Genomic DNA, 27,075 nt, shown 5'->3' with positions numbered 1-27,075 from the left:
GGAACGAGCCAACCCGAAGGCCCACGGGATCGAGACACAGAAGGGGGGAGGAGAGAAACAAAATTAGGTTAGGGAATAATATAAGTTATTAATTATAATTATAATAATAATAAAGTATTATTTATTATTATAATGAACGCTTAAATGTGTATCTTCCCCCAGATGTGTCGTCGTAGTGAAACAAATGTCTCCCCTAGGCAAAATCGACGTTCCGGACGCGTTGGCGCAGTCCGTTTTGTCATCTGGAGTCGTTTAGACAACCTCATCGACAATTTGGACAAAAAAGCGTCGCGGCCCGAATTATGTCAAAAACTCGGCTCGAGCTCAATCAAATAGGACGGCGAAAAGTGCGACAGCGCCAGATCAACGTGTACAGTCAATCATAGGGCCAGCGGTCCTATAGGGCTATAGGGATGAAGAAAAGCTCTGAATTTCTAACGAGGAGGGCTCCTTTGCTAGTTTTCTAGGAATAGTCGACAGGAAAGTCCTACAGCTAGACCCTAGGCTATTAAAAAGGAGAGACTAGGCCTCAACCAAAAGTGAGATCAACACACTAGCTATGCAGCATAGCTTAACTTGGCCCATCAAAGAAACAATAGAGCCAATACTTCAATTAAATAAAACTATCATAAACAAAAGATGTTACAAATTTAAGCATACATAGAATAAGTAACCAACTTTTTAAATGATTGATTTTTTATAGTTCCTAACAGCAAAGACAATAATGAAAAGGACAAAAAGGAATGCAACACTAAGTATAAATGACTAGAGAAGAAGAATTGGCATATCAACCCTATGTTACGGGGTATGACTAGTGCTGATAATAAGTATATCTTTTAGTTCAAATCAACTAGGCATGATATATGATCCACTCTATTGGGCTTCCAAAGTGGATACAAATATTTAAAACTGGCATTGAACTCTACTAAATGTAATCAATGATAAATAAACCTAACTTGACCTAGTCTGGTCCAACTCAAAAATTTATTAAACCAAGAATTCAACGTTCTAGACACTTGTGTTAAAAGTATACAACATGTGAAGCCAAAGATTATCCAGGTGATTCTATGGAAGTAAGATGTCCACTCAAAAAAAAGGTAACAGCATGTTACATCATTTGGTCAAGAACAAACCTTTTTTGGATTCTTTTATTATCGTACTTAAGCAAATTGCTCCCAGCCTTTCTGGCTTCCTTCTTTCATGCATCCAAAAACATTAAATTCCACAAATTGAAATTTCACAATGATTCAAACCATTCCCAACTATATCAAGAGCAATCTATAGTTATATCTTCCTTTCCGACATATTTTAGTGATTAAGTGACAAATGATGGAACCAAATGGTAATTATGAAGCTAGTAGAAGAATGAAAAATATCAAAGCAGCTTGTCTTGAAGGCCAAAATTAATAAAAACAAGAGCCAAATTCCTCTCAAAATGTTCGCAACTACACAGAAAATGCCTAAAAAGGACGATGGTATTATAAATTAGTTGTTAAGTAATAGTAAAGAATGGAATTGGAATCATGGAGAGTTGAATTGGGACTGGAGGGTGAGAGAAGTCATATTATACAGTCAACTTACCGTATGGCAAATTAAATTTGAAAAATACCAAAAGCATGGTAAACAGCTCCCGAATAGACTTTACACTATAACATATGGTAAAACAAGTTCACAGCCCTTCCTTCTGCATTCTAACTAGAACATTTGAAAGTAATTCAAAATAAAATAAATTGTGTTCATGAAAATGATTTGAAAGTTACCTCAGGGGCCATCCAATATGGTGTTCCAACCACTGAATGTGTATTAAGATCTGCTTCATTTAATTTAGTAGCAACACCAAAATCAGCAAGCTTAACAAGGCCCTACAAACCATTTGCCCATTTCCCTTTACCAGTCAGCTAGCAAACAGTGGAAAAAAAATTATGAAAACGAAATTATAACAATTCATTAAAGTGGTTATGAAAGCAGTTGAAAAATCATATAAAGTTGAAGAAGCAAAAAAGAAAATTAGTAACCGTTTTTTCTTTAAAAGCTTGAACAACCACAAGCAAAAAACGTTTAGCAACATCACTCACAACAATGGAAGCTCAAAGTTAACAATGATATTTTATCTTAACCAAATATTTGACGCACAATGGAAGGGGTTCAGAAAAAAGTTATAAAAAATTCTTTAAAAAGGTAGGCCCAGAGGAATTGTTAGGTTGCGTCAATTGTGACAGAGGACAAGAATTCAAATCCCAAAAACAGCCTTTTTAAACTGCAAGAAAAAAACTTAAATACCTGCTTGCATGAAAATTGAGATTTAAAACTTAATGGAGAATATGATAGAATTAGACCAGTCATTTTTTAAATCCCAATAAATAACAAGCAAATTCTCATGAACTGCAGCGTATGTTGGAAACAAAGTGCAAAAATTCGATAAAATATTAAGTAATAAAATACTAGAACCTCTTTGGTAGTCAAAATATTTGCACCCTTGATGTCTCGGTGAATAACTCCTTGCTCATGCAAGTAAAACAAACCTTCTAAAACCTGTACATAGGCATCAAGATTGATGAAAAAAGTAAAATCTTAAAATGTTTAGAACATAACAGAAAAAGAACATGAACCTGAGATATGTAAACAGCAACCAATGATTCAGGGAAGGGTCCGAACTTGTTTGGCTTAATAATGTTAGCCAGTGAACCATTTTCAACATACCTACAGAGAATATTAAAGATATTATAGCATCAGGGATCTAAGATCACTAAACATTAAAATGTATCAAAATCACTACAGAGTAGAAGAAAATCATTATTTGATCTTACTCTAGAATGATATGCAGGTGCGTCTTTGTCTTTAAGTCTTTGTCTTTAATGATCCATTGTCTTTAATGATCCAAGGTATTTCACAATATTTTTGTGGTTAAGATTCTGTATCACAAGTATGTGGTAATGATAAAAAGAGATGATAAAATAGCGCATCTAAATTGCATTTGTGTCATAGATGAATTGATCAAATTGCCAAGAGATAAAATATTTTTTATAAATTTAATGAAATTCAAATATAAATATCAAGGACTAGATTCTGTACAGTGATTAAAGCATCTGGATGAATGAGAAAGATGAAGGATGAACTTTGAAGTGTTATTCCTATTCCCAAAAACTATTCACACATGGACAAAAATTCATAAAGTTATAATGCTTTTATAATAATATTGTTGTGATTTCATGCATTAAAAGCCCTTTTTATACCCCTTTATTATTATAATAAACCTTAATCAATTAAAACTTAAAGGGGAAAAACAAAGTGACTATATCAGACCCAAATAGCAAAAGATTTACAAACAATCTCATTAAGATCACAAAATAATCTCATCTAAAATCCAAAACACACTACTTAGTTAAGGGGAAAAAAAGTAAATAAGAAATGGAAACTACTATTAAACTCTTCAAAATCAAGCCCCTTGCAATTCCATAACCTTCAGTCTCAAAATATTCAAGAATTTCTTTCGTTTTTATCTACCAAATTAATTGTGAATCTAAAAAGTGATGTGGAACAGTACAAAACATATGATAAAATTGAGTATGTAGTTTGGTTACCAACGGATTAAAAAAAAATCAAATGAAATTCAAGGATTCATAACAAATGCTAAGCGTAGGTTATAAACTGCAAGCATATATGTACCTTTAAAAGATCAATTTCTTGCTGGATCATGAGAATTGGCCATCGTAGAAAGATAGAACAAAAAGAAAGCCAGTAAGAAATGTCAGAATCCACAGTTCTAGCAGGTTTATCAGAAAAACAATCGTAAGATGCAAAAATTAGTCATAGTTATTAAAATGTATCTATAAAGACCTAGTTACATAATAAAAATAGACCAAAACAATCATGTGGTCATTATGCAATCATAAGTAGTTCAAATAAACTAGTAAAACCTTCCAAGCTTCAGGTTACACTTGTACGTCATATGGTTCAGTTCTTTCAGGGAAAAAGGATCAAAGTATAGAAGTACCATTTTATCACAAAAAAACTTACATAAACAAACAAGGAGGTTTGAAGCTCAGCAACATTTGAAAACATACAAAAAAATAAAATGGAAAAATCAGTGATGCTATCATCGCGATCCATATATCCACTCTAGAATATTGGCTTGCTTCATGAGCTCTCACAGTTTGAACAGAATCAGATTAAAGATGAGTTTCATAAGTGGATTGGTCAAATAGTCTAAAGAAAACAATGCCTGTAAAAAGTTTCAGACAACATGCAATTATCAGCACTTCCAGTACCAACCAGTCTATTTTAGTTGTAAAATCTCCAACATACGTCATTAAAAGAATTGATTGCTATGCTTAGCAAACTCTGTTGGTCCCTGAATCGAATGAATTCTCATTAAGTTTACTCATAGTTCACTGATGCAAAGTTTATCTACAGCCCTGGAATGAAGTCCAGGTTCTGGATAAAACTGTTTAAAGATCATACAAGTGGTAAAACATATAAAAAAACAACACAACCCTTGAAAGCAAAATTGTGAAAACTGGACCGGCTATCGAAACAGAAGGTGAGATTCAAGGTCCAAGGTTCAAAGGCTGAACCAATAATGTAAACATATGATCAATATGACAATAAAACAAATAGAACTTGAACATCAGTAAAATATTTAATAATTATAAATTTAAAATTTGATATAAAATTGCCAAAATGTAATTGTATATGTATTATAAATAAATAAACATATATTCATAAATATTAAATATATTTAAAAATTAAAAAAGACAAATATAATAGATATATAAATATAAGACACATATATAGCACACAATTCTTATGTATTTACATATCTCACACATAAACTTTCATATTTACACACATGACAGTCAAATCTTTAATATCACATAAAAAATAGTAATATTTCTACTTTTTAAAAGTGAATGCACCTTTTCATGCATAGCTTTAAATTATGTAAATGCTATGTATGTAAATATGAAAGTTTAGGTGAGAAATATGTAAATACATAAGAATTGTTCGATAGGTATGTTGATTTCGCAAAAAAATTATTGGGAAAATATAATTTATACTAATAGTATAATTATTTAATTTTTTTTAAAAAAGAGAGAGTTAATATTAATATTATATATATATATATTAAAATTTTATTATAATATTCCTACATTATGTAGACTATTTAATATTCCAAAGCCCATATCTAAACACCCAACTCATATCTAAGCACTCACTTTATTTTTTTTTTGTCCACATCATGGAAGAAACTTATGTTTTAGATTCGAGTTATGTTAAGAAAAGCAGAGGAAGGCCTAGAAAGACTTGGGCATATTGTATAAAAATGATCTTAATTTATTATAATTGAATAAAAATATGACACTCAATAGGACGTAATGGAGAAAAAGGATTCATATAGCTGACCCCACTTAGTGGGATAAAGGTTTGTTGTTTTTGTTATCATGGAACAAAAATAACATTTCACTATTTGTATAGTAAAAAATAATGATATTGTTTGAGGTCCTAAGTCACCTAAATGAGTGATGGGCACGCTATGAATTAGCTTGATTAAACTCATATTAATTAAATTTAAGATTTCCAATATCATAATTGTAAGTTTGACTTAATATAACATATAGAATTAAATTTTACCTAAAAAATTTTAACCATTAATTAAGAATTAATGATGATTAAAAAAAGTAATTTAGACCAACTGATTCCATTAAATCCAGAACAGTTTACCAGTTTGTTAGTTTAACCGATGGTTCACACCGATTTTTATCGGTGCAAAAGCCATTCTTAAGGTTACTCGGACTGGCCGCATGTCCAATTCACAGTCGAACTGACAATTTTTAAAGCATTGCTTGAAAGTGCTATAGTTTGACTAATGAAACTACAATTGCTTAAGAGTTTTTCTCTCGAAAACAATTTGACAATTTGTTAATTTTGTAGAGATTTTTTTTTTACCTTCTGAACTTAATGGAACAGTTCAAATGCGCTACTTTCAACCTTTCTCGAATGGAGGAATGAAGAGGACATGAAGTAAAAAAAGTAAAGTTAGTGAATTGAGAAATTGGAGGAAAAAGGAGGTGATTGGTACCCCAAGCAATAGAGAAATATGGCCTCTCATATTGTAGAAAGGTTTCAAATAAAGGATCAAGTAGTGCATTGTAATGCATAGAACAAAAAGAATAAAAAAAATTGCATGCCCAATGCATGGGGCTCCCACCAACGTGAGTTTAGGAAGAGATCAATGTGTGTGGGCTTAACCTTGCATCAACTGAAAGGTTGTTGTATGACACAAACCTAAAACCTTATGACATAAGTAATAAAAAATCTTATGTAATCAAATAGAGCAACACAATATCAGGACCATTGATTGCATCCAATACACAAGTCACTAATTACCTCAGAGTATAATTGATAGCCATAGGTCATGCAAAAGAAAATAAGAGTGTGTGTTTAAGAAGATTGTATTTTTAATTCAAAAGTTTGGTAAGTTTATTTTTAGTAGCTTTTCCTATAGATTAAATGTGTTTACTTAGTCTCACCGAAGTATGATTGATGACATTACTGCCCTCGCTTTAGTTTTGGTTTCAAAGACAAATTCAAGCCTTACAATAACCCTGCATGCATGTTTACTAGGCAATATCTCTCATGCTTCTTTTCTTTCTTCTAAATGAATGGATGGGAATATTTTAGCCATCGTATGATATAGTGATCTTTATTTTGTCTCACATACAACCAGATATATCTTCCTAATTACATAAAGAACTTCGAAGAAACAACTGATTAATATCTCTAGATGGTAGTTCTGTGAAAAATGTATCATATTTTTCAAAATTAAATCTAATCGAAAAAAGAAGTTGACCGACAGCATGGCCACAAGAAATAAGATGTTAAAAAAAAAGAAAGAAAAGACGAAGGAAAAACTTTTTTTATTTACAATAAGGAGAAAATTAACAAGTGAATTACTGATAACATAGTAAATGATGTTGTACACTACATAGTGCACTTCGTTTAACTAATAACTTAATCAGATAAAAGTTTCTTTCGGAAGTGCCAGTTTGTCTTCCTCAAAGTCCCATATCTCATATGCAGAATGAAGAAGTTCTATCAAGCAGAGAATCAGTATAACCATAGAATCTTAATCTTTGTCTAATCAGCCTCATTCAAATAAATTAAGAAAAAACATCAATTTGGCTCCAGTATCCATAAACAGCAATAAAAGCACTACAGCTAGAATGATTGAAGTCAGCAAGCAGTAGGACCATTTAAATGCTATGAATATTTTATGCATTGCTTCGAGGATGGCATATTAGGGGTTTGCAATCAGTCAATATGGATGGATCGGTTCATAAATAAACCAAAACAAGTGAAACCAAAATCCGAAATCCAAAAAATCAAACAGCTTAAACTTTTACTAAAATCAATCCACGAAATAAGAAATAGTTTGTTTAACTAGTTCAGTTTTGAGCAAATCAAAATTTAGCAATATGCCTAAAGCTATTAAAAAATCAAGGTTCTATTTCAAAATTAAAAAAAGCATCTCTCTTTTATTTCTTGCTATATATTCCAAATTTACTGGCAATAAGGATGTTATATACTCAATTTATTTTATTTCCAAATGCATTTAATTTCATAATCTCAATACAATTCAACTTCTCCGCTTATTTGATTTATAATGATGATCAAAATCTATTAGAAAAAAAAAATCAAATATTTAAATTTTTATAACAAAAAATGAATCATTATTTCAAAACCAAACCAAATCTACCAATTTAGCTCAGTTTGGTTTGGTTTTTTAGATTTGACCAAACAATGCACCCCCCCACCCCCCCCCAACACCAAAATCTTGAATACACGCACAAAGATCCTCTATCTTACAATGGCCAACAGAATGGCAGGTGTTAAGAGGTAACGAACAATCTTCTCATCAATTGTGACTTAAATTCAGTCCTACATGTATTTAATGGTTGCATTCCAAAGAATATTTCTATAATAAAGCCATTATTTTGTGCAGATTTGATCCGATTTTGATACTGATCCAGGTTTGGAATGCTTCAAACATCATTTTCAGTTGATCTTATCAATGGTATCAACATACTAAAAGAAAACATCCAGCTCCGCTTGTAACCACATGCAATTTGGGCCCAGATGGTTATTAACGAATTCAATCATCTCACTTCAAGACAAAGTAAAATGATTTATAATAAGATTGCAAACATGTTTTCTTAAAGCTAAATATACAGTTTTAAAATTTATCAACAGAATAGCAAAGCAGAATGAAAAAATCGAAGTCCTTCAACAAGGGGAAAAAACCTAGATACATAGCTTGGTAAAATTCAGAAAGTTATAATCACTAAATTAGCCACCAGAACATAGAAAGAACCAATATACCATTATTATGTTAAGATCCTCCTGCGGGATATTCTCCAAGGAGACCTGCTTGATTGCCACAAAGTCACCATTTGCCAGGTCAAGTCCTTTATAAACGCGCCCGTACGCCCCCTTTCCAATCTCATCTCCAAGCATCTAAGAAATAACCATAAATTCTTAAAAATCACAGAATTCAACGCAACTAAAGGGCACAAAAAGTAAAAAGAAAGTAAATTTAGCTCACATATTTGTCATAGAGCGTTTTAGATTTGTGGAAATGTGCAGCTGCAGTGTGTCGAGACATTTCCAAAACTGATAATTCGCCCCAGAAAACCTCAAATTAATTACTCCCCAACCCTAGAACACCACCAGCACCGTAACCCAGGTAGATTCAAAAGATTCCTATGATGAACTCGCCTGCATTGAGAAAAGTCTTTTCATTCTCCAACAAACACAGCGGATCATCAATAGAGAAGAGAAGCAATTAAGAAACCTATTCTTACTTCCAACCAAAGCGTAGAATGGGAGGACGGATGAAAAAGCAGAGGCGACGTCGATGTACTGGTTCCTAGAAGTTGAGAGAACCACTGGAGCTCGGATGAAAGGCAAAAGACGGAAGGGAGTGCAGTACCGGCTTGGCTGAGGAAGTGTGAAGAGCGTAGACGGAGAGCTGGGAGAAGAGGAGCGTCGGATAGATGTGGGTGATTGGGAGCTCGTTGTTAACCGGCGCCGAATTCGGGCCGTGACCCGCCCGACCCATGGTATATGCCAGCGGTGTGATAGCTTTAAGGCTGGAATTCCAGGGATGCGTGAAAAAGAAAGTACGGACTTTCCAACATCCACTTAGATACTTCTTTATCAAAATAAAATTAAGAATTTATGAAAGATTTAAATAAACACCACATAATTCTAATCCTTATGTATATATGTGTGTGTCTATATATATATATATATATATATATATGATTTTAATACAAAATATGGACGAAAATTTTTTGACTAATCAATATAAATAAGCAGACTAACAAGCCATATTTAGCAGAAATTCAACTCAAATTAGAAAATACTTTTCTTAATAAAAATTTGTTGCAACCCGACTGGGGCATGGAATTCACCATGACTGTAACAGAAGGTATGACGTTGAAAATTTAAATTTTATATTTATATTTTCTATAACTGACAGTTTATAATTCAAATGAAATGAAAGAGTCACTTAAAAAAAAATTAAAATAATACAATAAAATATTTTTTATTTTTGTTTATCTGTGTCTTTTATAAAATTTTTTTCGTATATTATTCATCTTTTAATCAAATGATTGAATCCGAAATGTTAGTTTAATATGACAGTGAGTTATAAAAGTCAATGAATACTCATACTTCTAAGTTATATTAACGCAACAGAAAGAGAATGATATGTATGCTAGCAAATATGTTATAAATCAATATAAAAGCATTAAAAATTTTCTTTTTAATATATGATGGTTCATAACAAAGAGTGCATTTTACTATTTCAATAGCATGTATATATCATTTTATATCTATATAAATATCACTTGAATATCATTTAAAATTCTATCAATAAATACTCATCAATATCAATATCTCTTTATAATCAAATGCACAACTACTTTAGTATCCCACAATTGGGTGAATTCCATTATAGTCAAACATGCACAAATAATCACTTGATATAGTCCATAATATTCACATTTATTTACATCATTAATATATAATATTTTATGATATATTGCATGAATCTTTTCATAATGAGAGACTATTAGCATTCATATCAAAATGATGGATAAACCTTAAGAATAGAGAAATTGTAATGCATTTATCAAACATCAATAATAATTCATATAACAAGATTATATGAAATAAAACATTTTATTATAATTTAAAAGTAAGGTCACTCACTACGACCTCTGATAACTTATTCTTAAATTTCTAATCTGTTACTTTAACTTCACCTCCTTCAATTTTATACCCAAAGAAAAATATTTACGATGAATAATTCAATGATTAATTAATCATTCAACTTTTTGATTTAAATAATCAAATCCTAACGTCTATATTACCATTTGTTAGTTTATCTAAATTTTATTATGTTTAATTAATGATTTATTAACTTTTTAATCTCTACACTTATTCTATTCTCTTTATTTAATATATTTTTCTTATAATCAGCAATATAATTAATTATTTTTATTTAATCATTTTATGATATATTAAACCTGATTCATAATTAGCAATATAATTATTTATTTTTATTTAAATTACCTAATAAATATAACATTTTTAATTTGAAGTACTCAAACATCTCAACAATAAAATTTCTAAAACTTAAAGTTCGGATGTTGAGTTTGGTCAGCCTCTTAGACTAATTTCCTGCATGCCAAACTTCTTCCCTCACCTTCCTTACTTCGACTCCGATTGGCTAAACAGCACACCAGTCTCCTTCTTCTTTCGTATTCAAACCACAAGATCTCCCTTTTCTATTCTTTTGTTCAAAGCCGCTCAAAACACTCAACTCAGCTTTTATCTCACACGCGGTTACAAGATTTTCCTCCACAAGCAAGGGTCCAGATTGGCTAAACGACACACTCGTTTCATCTCCCTCCTTTCTCTTAGGGTCTGTTTGGGGCAGCTTGTGTGTTTCAAGATAAACAGCTTATCCTGATATGCGGCCAGCATGTCGACCGTGGGGGTCAACCCGCGCCCTGCGTTTAGTGTAAAAAACTCAAACGCGGCATAAAGCGTTTTCAAAAACACGCAAACCAAACGGTTAAGCGGTGTTTTAAAAAACGCTGCTGCACTTATAAGCCGCCCCAAACGGACCCTTAGACTTTCGATTGTTCCACCTTTATTCATTTTTATTAGTGCGTCATTACACGTCTTAAAAATGTTTTCTTGATCAATCACTAGTTTAATATAAATTTTAGATCCCAAAATAATCTAGCATTTTGGATCATAAATTTTAAAAATCAGTTTCAAGTTCATTTGAATTTCATTTTCTTGGCAAATTAAAACATAATGATTTTACAATATTGATTCAATGGTAACAATAACAACTTGATTTGAGTCTAAAATACTTAACCTGAATGCCTATAAGCACAATAGATACTTTGTAAAGATCATTTGATAATTCAAATGCTCTTTAACATTTGCATCTATAATCAAAACAAACACTTCAACGAATTCAATGAGTTCACTATTACCCAATTTTGAGTTCATTATAACATAAAATCAATTAATTTTACCTAATTAAACTTATGGATTTGTGGTAGAAATAATCTTTTTATTTTCTCCAAAATTATAAATATATACCATATTTTTTTGTATATTCTAAAAAGAAATTTTAGCATAGAAAATTCTCAAGCTTAAAAGTTATCATAGTTTTGTTTGTCACCTCCCAATTTTAGTTGTTTACCAACATTATGGTCTAATTTACTGCTAGTATCTACAATATTAATAGTCAAATTTATTAATGCTTAGGTCTCACTAATTAAGTGGTTGTCTTATACTAGGCTAAGTTGGTAATGTCTAATTTGAGTTATTTAAACTTGAATAGGGCAATACATTTCGCTTGGTCTTCTACTTCTCTTAAAAATGATATAAACCCATTCCACTCTTTTAAATTTTGATTTAATTTATTGCTCACCCATACGTTTAACTTAGCAGAAAACCATACTTTAGCCCCCTTGCTCGAGTTTATTAAGGCATGACTATAGGAAAGTTATAAAACTCTACTGAACTTAGAAAAGAATGTGATAGAAAACCATTGATCATTCAATTCTTTAGCCTCTATTGGTCTTACGACAGATCTTATCTTACCTTAAACTTAATTGGTCCTGATGGGCTTAAATTAGATTTATAGGTACTTAGTTCCTTTTGCATTAAGAGTGACCATGGGTAACTTCAGCTTGACATGTAGACCTAAATTTGATATGTGGTCAACACAACTCCAATACCCCTTGAACTTTAATTCATTCTAAAATTAAAAATGAAATAATTCAATAATTTGTTCAAACTTCTTCCACATAATTTTAATCATCAAATCATATATGAGTTGATCATAATTGACCATTATACTAGGCTCCCCATCTAAATGATGTAATGACCCAATTAAACCTTATTGGTCAATAAAAACTAGACAATATAACTTTTTTTTATCTCAACCAACCTTTTAATAGCTCATAAAGATTATGCAGAACTGAATATAGTTAAATAAAACATTAGTGTAGCTATATAAGACTCTATGACCAAATTTAGCTCAAATAAAGCTATTTGAACATATAGAACCAATGCTATCAAACTAATTAACTTGATTAAACCTATAGCTTTAAACAAAATTCAAGAAAATAAATTCAACATGAATCTCGATGCATTTTGAATGGTCACTTTAAAGATCAAATTAAAGATCATTTGAGATCAAATTTTAACATATTTAAAGTCAAACTTAACATTTTGATAATACAAATCCAACAACATATACAAAAATTCTATTCGAGTTCAAATAAGTCATGATTAAGAACATGAAGCATAATTAAAAGTTTTTTAGCATTAATTAAAAGATCAAATTATCTCTGAATTTGCATACTTATATTCAAATCAAGTGTTTAGATGAGAGCAATTTAATGTGTTAAATGTTATTTGATTCTGATATCTTTAAGACACATAAATGCTTAAATAATAATGTATCTAAGAAAGTGTTTTGGGAACTAAGAAAGTGTTTTGGGAATTATCTAAATTTATCTAAGAAAGTGTTTTGGGAATTATGCTAAATTTATCAAAATATCATTCTAAAAATTTATAAATAGATCCTCATTTTTCAAATATAAGAGAGGAGAGAGCTGAGAACTAAATCAGCACCCTACAAGAGAGCTAGAAGACAACGACCATCAATAATCATCAATAACTAGCAGCGACTATTATAACCTAGCTATGACTGTTGTAGCCAAACTATAGTTGTTGTAGCCTAGCTTGGATTGTTGCAGCTCAACTACAAGTGTCGTAGCCTAACTACGACTCTTGTAGCCCAACACCAATTATTGTACCCCAAATACACCTATTGCAACCCAACAACGGTTGTTATTTCCTAGTTATTATCCACAATCCATAATTTTCTAACCAACATCCCCTAATTATTGTAGTCATTCTATACTATTTATTGCAACAACAGAGGGACAAACAAGTATCATGATATAATCTTCTCTAATTGAATATAAGAATGAAACTCTTTAGTTTTCGTCATACAATGTCTTATTTAAATTGGTTGAAGTTTTATGATTCCTTATTCTTTTTTGGTTTTCTTCGTAAAAGTATTCTTATCTTCTATCATTTACATCTCTGTGCGTGTGTTAGATATTTCTACTAAGTTATGACCAATTATTTCTATGTTATTGAGAATGGTATAGCACATAAATTATATAGATGTATTTACTACTTGCTAATACTTATAAAATAATATAGATTGTTATTTTGTTAATTCATAGATGTTAACTTTGTATAATCTTAAATTATTTTTTTGGATTTTATCACACTTCATGTTTTTTTATTAACTGTAAGTGAAAAAGTCTATGTCAAGTGAATCTATCTAAATGTGATAGATATAAATTAAAAATATATTAAAATAAAAAATTATATTAATTATAATACTTGCTTTTTTTTTAAAAAAAAAAGCCATTTAAATAATAAATCACGTGTAATTCTCGACTGCCCGGCAAATGCAAAGGTACTTCCTATTTTTCTTTTATCTTTTATACATATATATATATATATATATATTATTTACAGTAATTTTCTAAAAAAAATTATTTTTGAATTGTTTTAATTAAAAAATCAAACTTAATTTTCTATTTAGCGGACAAAAGCAAAGACAACAGACGCCACTGTTCTGCCTTACTTCGGCTGACGACATTCTACGTAAAGCTTAAGCTTTTCTGCCTTGCATAAATGTCACCATTGGATTTCAGTGACATGTGTAAGCATGTTGTTCAGATTATCATTTTAAAACCGACGCAAAGGTTGACTGATGAGCCTTTTCGGCCGGTTTTTAATTTGAGTTGCATTTTTTAAATGTGCTAAATGATACATGAGTATGAGAGGTATATTAAATATATATTAAGTTCTGACAATGAGGTTTTAACGAAAATAAGTATATTTTTTTTTAATAAAATGCGTTGCGGTATAAAAAAGTTTATTTATATTTGATATATACATCATTAACAAATTTGTAATTTGATGTGAATTTTGAGGCGATCATGGATCTCGAAATATTTTTTGAATAAGAAACATCTAAATTCCAATTACAAAATCATCCTAAACATTGATTTTAGTAAACGTACAATTGAATTGATTTGATTGATTAGACGAACACGATGACACCAAAGTCGGTACAATTCATATTTAATTAAGCGCATATTAACTCATTAAGTCATTTTGCAAAAGTTTCTAGTGGCCACTTGGAAGATAAAATGGATTCAAAATCAGGCGAGTTTATGGTTTAAATCGAGTGTCTTGCAAGATGAATCCAGCGAGCTTAAAATTACTCAATTTTGATATTGTTACGACACTCAAATATTTACAAAATGTTGTCTGATAAAGAGAATCTTTCTAAGCCAACTGATGGAGTGATCCAAATTTTTTCCATGAATCCCATTATTTAGAGGCTACAAGAAGAACTTGACTACCATTGTTTTCTGCAACGCATTCTCAACAATAGGTTATCAATGTCTCTCAAAGTGGAGAGAGCCACCAGTGTGGTTTTAGAAGGGACACTTACAAACAGTGTCGCGGAGCAGAATAATCATTTTATGCAGTGGCTTTATGCTCTCTCTCTTTCATATCCGAAAGAGAGGGTTTCTAGTTCGTTGAACCCGAACACCAATCCGTTCAGACCCTATCTGGATAAGAGCCTTCTCTTAAATGTCGAGAGAACTTACTTCCTCTGAGAAGAATATTTAAACATTCTTATTTATTGAAATAAATTCTTTCAATGCCTTAGTCCTGTTGGGTGTAATTCAAGTAAATGACTATAGTAAGAGCCTTCTCTTAAATGTCGAGAGAACTTACTTACTCTGAGAAGAATATTTAAACATTCTTATTTCTTGAAATAAATTCTTTCAATGCCTTAGTCCTGCTGGGTGTAATTCAAGTAAATGACTATAAACCGCTCATCTACTTGGCTTCCAACATGATCAACTCTCTCCCTTTTTCTCTCATTCAATCCCTCAAATAACAAAGAAGGAATGAAGGAAGATGAGGAGGGCTTCAACCCAGAGTTATACTTGAATAGCTCACCATGGGTGCTTATTTTTCTCCACACTTTTGGGTTGGAGGGTGAATCGGTTCACTCGTTATGTTCTTTTGTTATGAAAGCAAGAGAGGGTTTTAATGCTAACGTGTGGAAATACGTGCACCAACGGAGCTCAGATTGAAAAACCGGTTGCAATATAAAAAATGCATCGAAGAGTCATATATCTCTAATTAATCCTTTATTAAGGACTTTTGGTTTATGCATGGTAATTGTGCAAGAGCATGCAATAAAATTTTGATTTATAATTGTGATGTCTCAGTTGACCTTTTTAATTAGCGAGTTATAGATTCGTCTTGTTGTCTTTTCAAGTAGATGAAATCTGAGTTTCCCAAGCATAGCTTTTCAGTGTTTTCGTTTGAACGTTAAACTCGATTTTGTTTAGAGAATTTTGTTATGGCTGATTGGTTGAATGCATCTATTCTTGTTCTTGGCGGCCTTCAGATGATCGAGTGGCGACAATTTATGGAGATTTTTATCACCTTGTTTTCTTTCTATTCGATTATCTATTCGTGTCCAGTCATATTCTACTTTTGTACAACCGTAGATTCAAAATGGATCTTTTATAAACATCTTGCTGTGCCTGGTCAGATGTCAAATACTATTTTTTGATTAGATGAGTCAGTGCCCTGTCTATCATTCTTCTTCCGGAGCGCCGCGTTATTATTTGAAGCATGAGGGGTGGTCGGGGCTCGTATCATAGACTCGGACCATTCCTTTGAAATATATATAGAATAGGAAATATTTTTTCTCTTTAATCTTATTAAAAAGAGAGTTATATTTATTTAAAAAATTAGATAAGTCATAGTTGGTCACTTATGCCGTAATTGTGAGCTGTGATGACATCCGTAGGTCGCAGAGGCTGAGGTTGGGTTCTGCACGAGTTGTGGACCAAGTAGTCATAGTTAGTCACGTAGGTTTTAATAATGAGTTGTGATGACGTTCGTAGGTCACAAGAGCCTGAGTCGCAAGCTGCGAACCGCATAGGTTGTAGTTCGTTACATAGACCACAATGGTAAGCTACAAGGAAAGAGCTTTAAGAGTCAAGAGAAAGTAAGACTTCAGGTGCATTATTACATCATATTTGGGAGACATCGTTGCATACCGACTTCAGGAGGTGTCATTACACCTTATGTGAGGTGCGTTGTTGTTCCGCCTTCAGTAGGCATCATTACACCGTACTTGTGATGTTTTGTTACACCATCTTCTTGAGGCATCAATAAACCATATGTGGGGCGCTTTGTTACACCTTAATTGAGTGTGTCATTGTGTCGTCTTTAGGAGACGTCATCGCACTATATGTGGGGTGTGTTATTGCATCATAATCGGGGTGTATCATTGCACCGTATTCGAGGTGTGTTGCTACATAATATACTTGATGATGTATTGCTCCACCGGGTGCTTCACTAGTCCATAACGTACGCTGAGATTCTGCAAAGCATGTTGTGACTCTACAATGGACTTCACTGCGAGGAGCAAGCGGTGGCCAATAGACAAAAGTTGAAGTTGGCCGAAGTTGGTGACCGAAGCAAGCCAGAGGTAGCATCAACTGTTAGAGGCAACAACGACGATAGCTATCAAAGGGGGTGACAAAAATTGTTAGAGAAGGTGGCAACAACCGGTGGAGGCGGCGACAGTGGCTGCCAGAGGAGGAGGCATCGACCAAAGTTAGCTTGAGTTTACGACGATGGCAGCCGAATTGGGAAGTATTTGTTGGATCTCCAGTGATAAGCAATATTAGATTTCAACCCCTCCTTCAAGCTTTCATTTTTTTCTATCTTTAGATCTAGGTCCCCTTTGAGGATGGAGGTATGACTACTTATAAAATTCAAATAAATAAGAAATCTAAATCACTCCATCGAACAACTTGAAGAGATTCTCTCAATCGAATGACATCCGATAAACCTTTAAGTGCCTTAATATTATGCTTATTTAATTCATATCGTTGAAACATTCAAATTGACCGTAAATATATCAAATTATAAATCTATTTGAAATTTTATTTAATTCATATCGTTGAAACATTCAAATTGACTGTAAATATATCAAATTATAAATCTATTTGACATTCCAATTATGCACTAAAAATTTCTAAAAGTGGTTTTTCGCCTTGATCTAGGCTTAATTTGACGAATTGAACAAATTTTAGCATCGTTGGGCCAGCTTTATCAAGTCGATCAATTTGATTGTAAGTTTGTTGAATTAAAATTCTAGATAAGTTTTAATCAAAATTTAAACATCTCTTGCTGAAAAAAAAAAAAAAAAATAAAATAAAATTCATATCATGCCTCGAGAGTTATATCAGATGATGAAAATATGTTGATGGCATATCAATTATCAAACAAAGTTGTTTTACTTTGCACTAGACAGATAACTACAAGAGCTCAATTTATCTTCAAACAAACTTCTAAAACATGGCTGAAATCTAATATATAATTGTTTCGTTTAGACTAATTTCAACCATAATTGAAACAAAATCATTCAAATTTAAACCTATAGCTGAAGGTCCACGTGTTGGACATTTCCATAGAATATATACATACATTATAATTTACAATATGAATTATGCAACATAGCAGGAGTAGACCATAGTTTATCCATCTTTGGAGAGATCGTTTAGGTTTGCAATATAAAGTCAGAAACTTGTGTCAGATCAGAAGTGCCACACATTTCAATTTTTTTGATTTTTGATCTGATTTTTCTTTGAAATAATCATTTAAAAAACTTCAACAGCAAAGAAGTTTATAAACCTACACTCCTCCACAAACTTAGCATGATGTTGATGAAAATTCTACATTTCAAAAGTGTAAATAAGAAAAAAAAAACACACAAATTACAAAATTAAGCAAATCATGAAAGCTCAGAGCTATGCATTTCTCCCCATTCATTGCAGTTTGCATTAGCAACTGCAGCTATATGCAATGTAAATTATCATCGAATTAATGAAATTATTTCTTGTATAACCTGCTGTAAAAGTAAGCTTTTTTTTAAAAAAAAAAAATTTATGAAACGCGCAATAAAAATAATAAAATTCTTGTTTACTATCATTTCTAGCCAAGCAGCGTCCAGAAAATTTGAGCTGCAGTTAATGAGAAAGAGGAAAGCTCTAGTTCTTGCAATTAACCTTTTTTGACGCCTAAAAATAGATGTTCATCGGCATTTGTCTAAGACTTTCTGAAACTTCTTTGGAACTGAGTAGCTTCAATTTCTGCAAAGCATAGAAAATGGCGGCAGATTGAGGCTGTTAAGTATTATATCATATGCATGCTCACAATATCACAAGTTAGCTTAAATTTTCCATTTCTAAACAAAAAAGTTGTATTCAATTTATGTTAAATTTGAATTTAGGTTAATTAAGGGCTCACAATAGTTATTTAACATGAAGATCTAAGATGAGATTATAATTCACTTAAAAACTCGGCTCACATGGAGAGTTCATGTTATGTTTAGAAAATGATTAAAAAAGGAAGATTTACATAAACAATACTTAATTCCTATTTTTTTTAAAAGAATCCCAGAGGAAATTTTATTTCATAAAAATAAAATATATACAAATGTGTGGCCAATAGTTCTACTAAAATCCCCCACACAAACAATTTACTCAAAAACAAATAAAAACTTAAGAACCGTTAGCCACGAATACAACTCACGCAAGAAAACATATTAGAAAAAATTATAAGTACGAATATAAAGACTATATAAACAATCCCCTTTAATCAACTGAGAAAGCTTCAAAGGAACAATAATAAAAAAAAAATTAAACTCTTGAGAATCCAAACCTCTTTTCGCAGTCCACTTAATACACTGGTTACCTTTGCGATGAATAAACATCACTTAATTTCTATTTATTTACATATCTAATGCCTAAATTTCAATTTTCACATACACACCGCCTTATCTATGCATAAAAAAAAGTTAAAATAATGGTATATTGATATGATACGAGAGATTCGGGTGGCGGAAATGTAAAAATGAAAGCATAGGTGTTAGATATGTAAATACATAAGAATTGAGTGATATTTATGTAAATGCTCCTTAATAAAACAAAGGCTTTTTTATTAAAATTAAAAAAAAACTGTCCTAGCGTGTAGAAATTAGAGGGAAAGCGGACAAGAAAACCAAAAATAAAAGAAAAAAATCCTAATAATTCAAGTGGCCAAACTTTTTTTTTTCACGGGGATCTTCTATTAATTTATGTAGGAGAAAAGTATCAAAATGGTCTCCTAATTCTCTGCAAGGGCATTTTATTACAAAATTTATATAAGTGTCGATTTAGTGTGCGTTTGTTTCGGCTTTTAAAACTAGCTTTTCCTCCAAACTGTGTTTCCATTTCGTTTGGTTCGCACATTTCATCAATTCGGTCTGAAATGGGGTTCAAAGTACTGTAGAATTACGAATGCGGATTCAAACCTGTGTTCCGTGTTCGCGAATAAAAAACCAATGCAACCCGAGTTTCGTTACGCCGTTCTGTCTCGCCCTGAGCTTCATTTCTCTTGCGTGCCCTAGGCATTCCAACAGGTCATCTCGCCTTCTCCTGCTCTTATGCGCTAGCAGATTATCCTGCGGGTCATCTCACCTTCTTCTGACGCCACCAATGCACAACAATCTTCATTTATTTTTGATGTAACAAAAATATTTGAACATATACCCAAAGTTTTGAAGATATGCTCTTATATCTGTACTCATTGAAGCTAATTGAAGATCCGGTGAAGAATAATGTTTTAACGTCTATGGCACCTGAAAGAAGGGTTTATTATTTACGCTTCTTCTATAAAAATCACAACGTTTGATTACTATTGTCTATTTGTGTTCTGTGTGAAGTGCACCTAGCATTTCTATGTAATAACTGCTTAGGATATTTTGCTTTTTTTTTGCTGCTAAACAATTGCTCATATTCTATTTTCATATTATGATCTATTTTTAAGAGAACTATTATTATTGACGCTAGCAAATGGATAGGTGATCTAATCTGATTTAAGTAGTTGTAATATTTTACTGTCTATTATTTTTCCGGCTATGAATCCCACTGAGATATTATATAGGGAGCGTTGTAGGAAAATTATTACAACAGTTGTATGGGTACTCACTGTGTACTATGAATCATCCATCTCTCGCATGTCATGTATGACGTCAACATTTATCAGAGACAAATGGGTCAACAAACTTCTTGGGATCCTGTATGTATTCTGATGCATTCATTTCAAAAGAGATGGGCATTCAATTCATCTCAACTATTTACTTGCTATTTGAATTTTTTTGTGTGGGCATTCAACCCATAATAGTGATGGATAAAATTAAAGTTTTTTGATGCATTGTTTTCTAAGGCCGTATGAACTTTTTGGATGCTTTATATAAATTGCTTTTCAGGTTATTTTGGATTTGCTGATTTGTTCAGATTTTTATTGATTTTTCCCTTTCGGTCGAGTTGTCGGTTGAGCTATGATTTTCACTATTCATTGCATTAAAATCCAACCATACTTGTAAATGTTTTTTGTGCCAAAACATTTATAGTATTTGGAAGTTATATTAATGTTTTTTCATCAAGTACTGAGCTCAATTTATTTTTATTTTTGAGTTTCTTCTTGTGCTTCTTTATTATTGTTGCCATGTTTTCGGTTGTCTTGTTTTTTGATTTTTTGGTGGTTATCTTGGATTTTTTTATTATATTTGTTTGTTGGTTTCTTTTTTGAGTTTCTTCGGATATAATGAGTCATTTGACCCAAGAAAGGATCTTCTGGATGGTCGTCTTTATATGCATTTATGCATACACAAATTTGGTGTTAAAGGTTTTTGGCAACCAAGATCCCCTGCATTAAGGGTCTACCGTTTTTTTGTATATGCAATAAAATTCATTATTTTTTGGCTAATCATTATCGTATAGGATTGTACTATCTAAAATGAGCTCAAACAATTCAACAAGCGCTAATGAGACCAAATATCGATCGGTTTTTTGTGATTGCAATCTATTATGTGTTATTTTCACCGCTCAAGAAGAAGACAATGCAATACAAAAATTTTACAGATTTTCAAAGAATTTAACAAATAGAGATTGCAAATTTTTCCAGTGGGTTGATGAACTGAGAGATGCACTATAGAAGCGAGCTGACGAAAAAGATATATGTTGTTGATAATAGCGTGAAAAATGATGTTGGAGACTTGAAGTTTCTTGTGAAGATTTTACTTCTCTTCAATTTTGTGATTGTAGCATTGCTTTTATTGTTGTTAGCGCTGTATATGTTTTAATTATGTACATGTATTCTAGAGAACAAACTAGACTGCATTAGATTTTTATTTTATAAGCAAACTAGTTTTTTTCAACCATTTGATATATCATAATTTCTTGTGATTATGCTGTTAGAAGACATAATTTGATGATTTCTTATGATTCAATTAATGTACATCTTTATTTGCTCTATTATGTTGTTGTGAGTGAAAATAATTTGATAAATTGTTAGTAGATTTATTTTGCAGGAAACACTTTCAGAAAAGTATTTTCCAAATAGTTTAAACTGAACTGTGTTTATATACTTAAGGTATTACAATCATTATTCACCATGCAACACTTTCAGAACTGTGCTTTTCAAAGAAACTAACTGCTTTTGAAACACCAGCTTCTAACCAACAGATTTTCAACAACAGCTTCTGAAACCAACTTTTCTATAGCCACAACCAAAACAGACACACCCGTAGTCCTCAGGGTCTTTTAGTATGGGTTAAAATAATTCCCAATGAGGACTATTTTATTCCCGATTAAAGGAGTCTAAGGATGAATTCAATAATTTTATAAATTTTGGGACATGTAGATAATCAAGGAACTATTTTAATACTTCACTCTTTTATGTTGCTTTATGTCAATTTAAAGAAGCGTTGGAACTTTAAACACCTGAGACAGCATTTCTTCCATTAGAACCTTCTATATTAAAGCGTTTTAAGGATAAAGCACAGGTCAAATAAATATTTTTTAACAAAAGGATTAGGTAATTTTGCTCACCGTGATAAACTGCGGAGGATCATCTAAACTAGAAGATCCAAGGATAACTTCTCTCCTTACTTTCCCCGTGAGCTTGTGAGCCATTCGTAACTGCAAGAAAATAAAAATAAAAGAAGATTGAAGAACATGATTAAGATCATAACAAGCAAGATAAAGTTTTAAGCAAGCACTTATTTACCTCTGATCTAGTAGCACCACCAATCATGAAAATAAAAATCCTCGGGCCCATTCTCTTAAACTCGGAAGTCAAATGCCTAAATGCAGAATCACTACAAAAAAAATACAAATTATAAGAAATTTATAAATATCACGCCTACATAGAAAAGTAGGAATTCCCATTAAAAAGGTTAAACTGATAATGTTCCTCAGGGATAGTGGTTTGTTCCTCTACTTTTAAATAAATAAAGGCCGTCACATGTTGTTATAGTTTGAAGACATAATGCAAATATCATGGTCGTATATTGTTTAAAGAGACACTTCCACAATATAATTCCCCACAGAAAAAAACCTGCAAAAAAGTTTATAGGCAATATCCAAAGCTGGTTTGATTAAGTTTCTGACAAACTTTAGACATAGACAAATCTATAACTACTTGAGACATCTAGGAGGAAGGTGCCAAAACAGTCCCCAGACTATTTACAGAGGGCCATTTTAGTTTTAGAATCTATAAAAATGTCAAATTAGTCAGATTTTTTTAATAGAGATTGTGATACGAACCGAGACGATTTTTAACATAAATTAGGTCAAAACAAAATATTTTATTTTAAGAACCCAAACAACACGGTTTGGATACATAAACGATAAGCACCTAAAATGCAATAGGAAGACGATCTCTCTCAAACCCTAACCCTAAAACTCAAGACAACAATCTTATCATGCATAACCCTATCCCTAAACATATTAGCTCTATTTATATCAAATAACAATAAATAACAAAAGAATAAATTGCCCATAGGGATCGATGTAACATTACTCCTCACCCAAAAAAACACATTATCATCAAGGTGGGAAAAAATGAAATTGTTGCCGGATCAAGTTGTATGGCTTCCACTCATTAAATGATTCTAGCTCTCATCATTAGCACTTGATTTAAATAGGAGATGGGTTGTTGATACTACAAGAGGACCGAGCTTAATCCATAGCTTGAAGCATCTGACTCTACAATCAAAAGTTGGATGAAATCAAATAACGCCCGCACTGACATACTCGTCACAACCTTTAATTTCTCAAAAGTTTGGGATGCCACCTTCGTCCCCTGAAAATTATCCTTCTTCAATTTCTCAATCAATGGCCACACAATCAAATTACAACACATCACAAACTTCCGGTAGTATTTTGCAAGTTCCAGAAATCCTTTCAATGCCTTCAAGATCTTAGATAATGGCCACTCCAATATTTTTGTCACCTTCAATAGATCCACTCTGAAGCTGAAACTATTTTTTGCCACTTTCAATACCTTCAAGATCTTAGCCCGACATAGCTCTAATACCTAGTCAAGGACGAAACCCTTGCTTTTCCTTCAGCTTTTCCTCCGGGAAGTCTGCAATTTTCTTAATAATATGGGGCTATAATTTTATTTTTGAATTCTCAATTACAGCTCCAAGGAATTCAATTTGGGGGACCGCAATTTTCATTTTTGTTGCAGAGAGCACCAGTCCTTCCTTCTTCATAATGTTCAAAAATTGTTCTAAATGCTCCTTGTGTTCGTATTCGTCTTTGCTGAAAATAAGCACGTCATCAATATACACTGCCATAAATTTAGAGTACCTTTCGAAACAATTGTCTATTTTCCGTTGAAATATTGCTGGCGCATTCTTCAGACCGAATGACATTACAAGCTATTCATATAGGCCAGTTGGTACCACGAACGCTCGAACGTTGTCCACTCGATCGAGTCTGGGTGCATAGCTACCTGATGAAATCCACTCTTAAGATCAAATTTCGAGTAGATTTTGCTATTCCCAATTTTCTTCAGTAACGTGTTTATGCCTGGTAGCGTATATTTGTCTTTATAAGTGTTGTCATTAAGTGATCTATAATTATAGACCATGCGTTCTTTTTCCTTGATCTCCTTCCCTGTCATTGGATTAATCGAGGTACCGGAATTTACGATCATCGCCATTGTTCTGTGACGACTCTTACTGGGCCTTATAACCTTTAGGGCTAAGAGGCTTTCCACATGTCTCTTAAATTGTTCATGCATCATGAGCGTGACATATTTGAGAGGTTTATCCTGTATTGTAAGGTCAGAGTTAATGATTTCAATTTTACATAATACCTGATTCTTACTCCAGTGTTTCATAGGATCATCGCCTATGAATCCTTGTTCCTGCAACCTTTGAAATAATGTTTTGAACTTTTTCAGGAAGGGACTTTACTGAATTCTGTTAGAATAAGCGTACTCAGGTTGTAGCTCTAAATAGAAATCATAATTCATTTCTAACTCGGATATTTGTTTAGCTGCAATCTCAACATCTGTTGTTGTGTTGATCTGAGTTATTTCTTTATAGAAGATAACTACATTCTCTTCTATCTGCATTCCCCCATGCATGCTTCAGATGAAGTTACACCCGAGAAACATTTCAATTCCATCTTTCTTTTGCATATCAAGACAATAAACTAATGAAATTCTGAAGCTATGTTCATTAATAATCATCGAACCTGCTTTGAGCTTCTTGTTGGCACTAGTTGTTAAGTTAACTCCGCTGAAGACTCTCGTGTAAAGCTTTTGTATTGTACCCTCTTTTATCATGAAGATATAATCTTTTGGAGGAAGATTATCCAAAGCATGTTTGACATGCATGAGGGTATTTACACCCTCCCCTTCAGAGATGCTACAAATGGCGTCTGAAGCATCCTCATCAAGATCTACTGAGAGTATATCATAATCATCAGGGTGATCGAGATTGCTTAGTATGGCAGCTCGTGCCATATTACCTTTCTTATTTTTACATTCTCTTGCGAAGTGGCCTTCATCTCCGCAGATATAACATCGACACTTGGATGGAGATGCACCGTTCGTCTAACCGAGGAGCAGGAGAAATGTGCTCATACTTGGGAACATAACAGGTCAATTCAGGGGCCTTACATACGATGTACATATTGCCACATTACTACTAACGCTCAGAAGAGAATCCATTGTATATCTTGCAGGATAACTGCCTGTCCATTATGTGCTAAATTTTATTTAGCAATGCTAATACAGAAGGAGTTGATTCTAAATCCCGATCAATCAAAGGATGCTCTCATTCAAGAACTGTTAAATTATTCTACTCATCTGACAGAGGAGAAAAAAAAGCTTCAACAAAAATTGCAAGAGATGATGGAAGAAAAACTTGAAGCAGAAAGAAAAGAGTTGATGCTGATAGATAAAGCAAGACAAATCAGAATCAACGAAGAAGATGAAGCATGGGAAGAAGAAGATGAAGAACCCACACTAAACCAGCAAAGAGAATGCTCAGGCGTGAAGTTCTTCAATGAATACGCTAAAGAACAATCTCATGCTGCCCCAAAAAGAATGCTAAACCGGCTCTTTAACCTGGTAATAGAATTTAAAATTCCAGGATTTGATATATTTTCTTTAAAGGCCATTGTAGACATAGGGGCTACATCGTGTTGCACTTGCATTAGTGAAATCCCAGCTCAAGCCATTGAAGAATTGAGCTACCAAGTCTCATTCAGCGGAGTTAACTTGACAACTAGTGTCAACAAGAAGCTCAAAGCAGGTTCAATGATTATTAATGAACATAGCTTCAAAATTCCATTAGTTTATTGCCTTCATATGCAAAAGAAAGATGGAATTGAAATGCTTCTCGGGTGTAACTTCATCTGAAGCATGAATGGGGGAATGAGGATAGAAGGTAATGTAGTTACCTTCTATAAAGAAATAACTCAGATCAACACAACAACAGATGTTGAGATTGCAGCTAAACAAATATCCGAGTTAGAAATGAATTATGATTTCTATTTAGAGCTACAACCTGAGTACGCTTATTCTAACAGAATTCAGGAAAGTCCCTTCTTGAAAAAGTTCAAAATATTATTTCAAAGGTTGCAAGAACAAGGATTCATAGGCGATGATCCTATGAAACACTGGAATAAGAATCATGTACTATGTAAAATTGAAATCATTAATCCTGACCTTACAATACAGGATAAACCTCTCAAACATGTCACGCCCATGATGCATGAACAATTTAAGAGACATGTGGAAAGCCTTTTAGCCCTAAAGGTTATAAGGCCTAGTAAGAGTCGCCACAGAACAATGACGATGATCATATATTCTGATACTTTAATTGATCCAATGACAGGGAAGGAGATCAAGGGAAAAGAACGCATGGTCTTTAATTACAGATCACTTAATGACAACACTTATAAAGACCAATATACGCTACCAGACATAAACACGTTA

The 27,075-nt window shown here is 32.5% G+C and overlaps 1 protein-coding gene across 1 annotated transcript in view; it reads right to left on the bottom strand.

Moving 5' to 3' along the window:
- LOC110020166 (MAP3K epsilon protein kinase 1-like) overlaps positions 1-22,933 on the bottom strand; it is a 29,816-nt gene extending 6,883 nt beyond the window's left edge. The window contains exons 1-12 of the mRNA XM_020718172.1: positions 22,843-22,933; positions 22,665-22,754; positions 18,798-18,881; positions 8,862-9,149; positions 8,603-8,775; positions 8,380-8,514; positions 3,667-3,687; positions 2,874-2,912; positions 2,808-2,842; positions 2,610-2,700; positions 2,449-2,532; positions 1,761-1,862 (exon numbers count right to left, since the gene is read on the bottom strand). Coding sequence (XP_020573831.1) covers positions 1,761-1,862; positions 2,449-2,532; positions 2,610-2,700; positions 2,808-2,842; positions 2,874-2,912; positions 3,667-3,687; positions 8,380-8,514; positions 8,603-8,662 — 567 coding nt within the window. The 5' untranslated portion in view covers positions 8,663-8,775; positions 8,862-9,149; positions 18,798-18,881; positions 22,665-22,754; positions 22,843-22,933. The remainder of the gene's footprint in view (positions 1-1,760; positions 1,863-2,448; positions 2,533-2,609; positions 2,701-2,807; positions 2,843-2,873; positions 2,913-3,666; positions 3,688-8,379; positions 8,515-8,602; positions 8,776-8,861; positions 9,150-18,797; positions 18,882-22,664; positions 22,755-22,842) is intronic.
- Between the last annotated feature and the right edge of the window lie 4,142 nt (positions 22,934-27,075).

The sequence above is a fragment of the Phalaenopsis equestris genome, unplaced genomic scaffold (genome assembly GCF_001263595.1).
Source record: "Phalaenopsis equestris unplaced genomic scaffold, ASM126359v1 Scaffold000094, whole genome shotgun sequence".
Taxonomy (NCBI): Eukaryota; Viridiplantae; Streptophyta; class Magnoliopsida; order Asparagales; family Orchidaceae; genus Phalaenopsis; species Phalaenopsis equestris.
The sequence above is the reverse complement of the archived record's forward strand: the minus strand, read 5'-3'. Positions and strand labels throughout refer to the sequence as shown.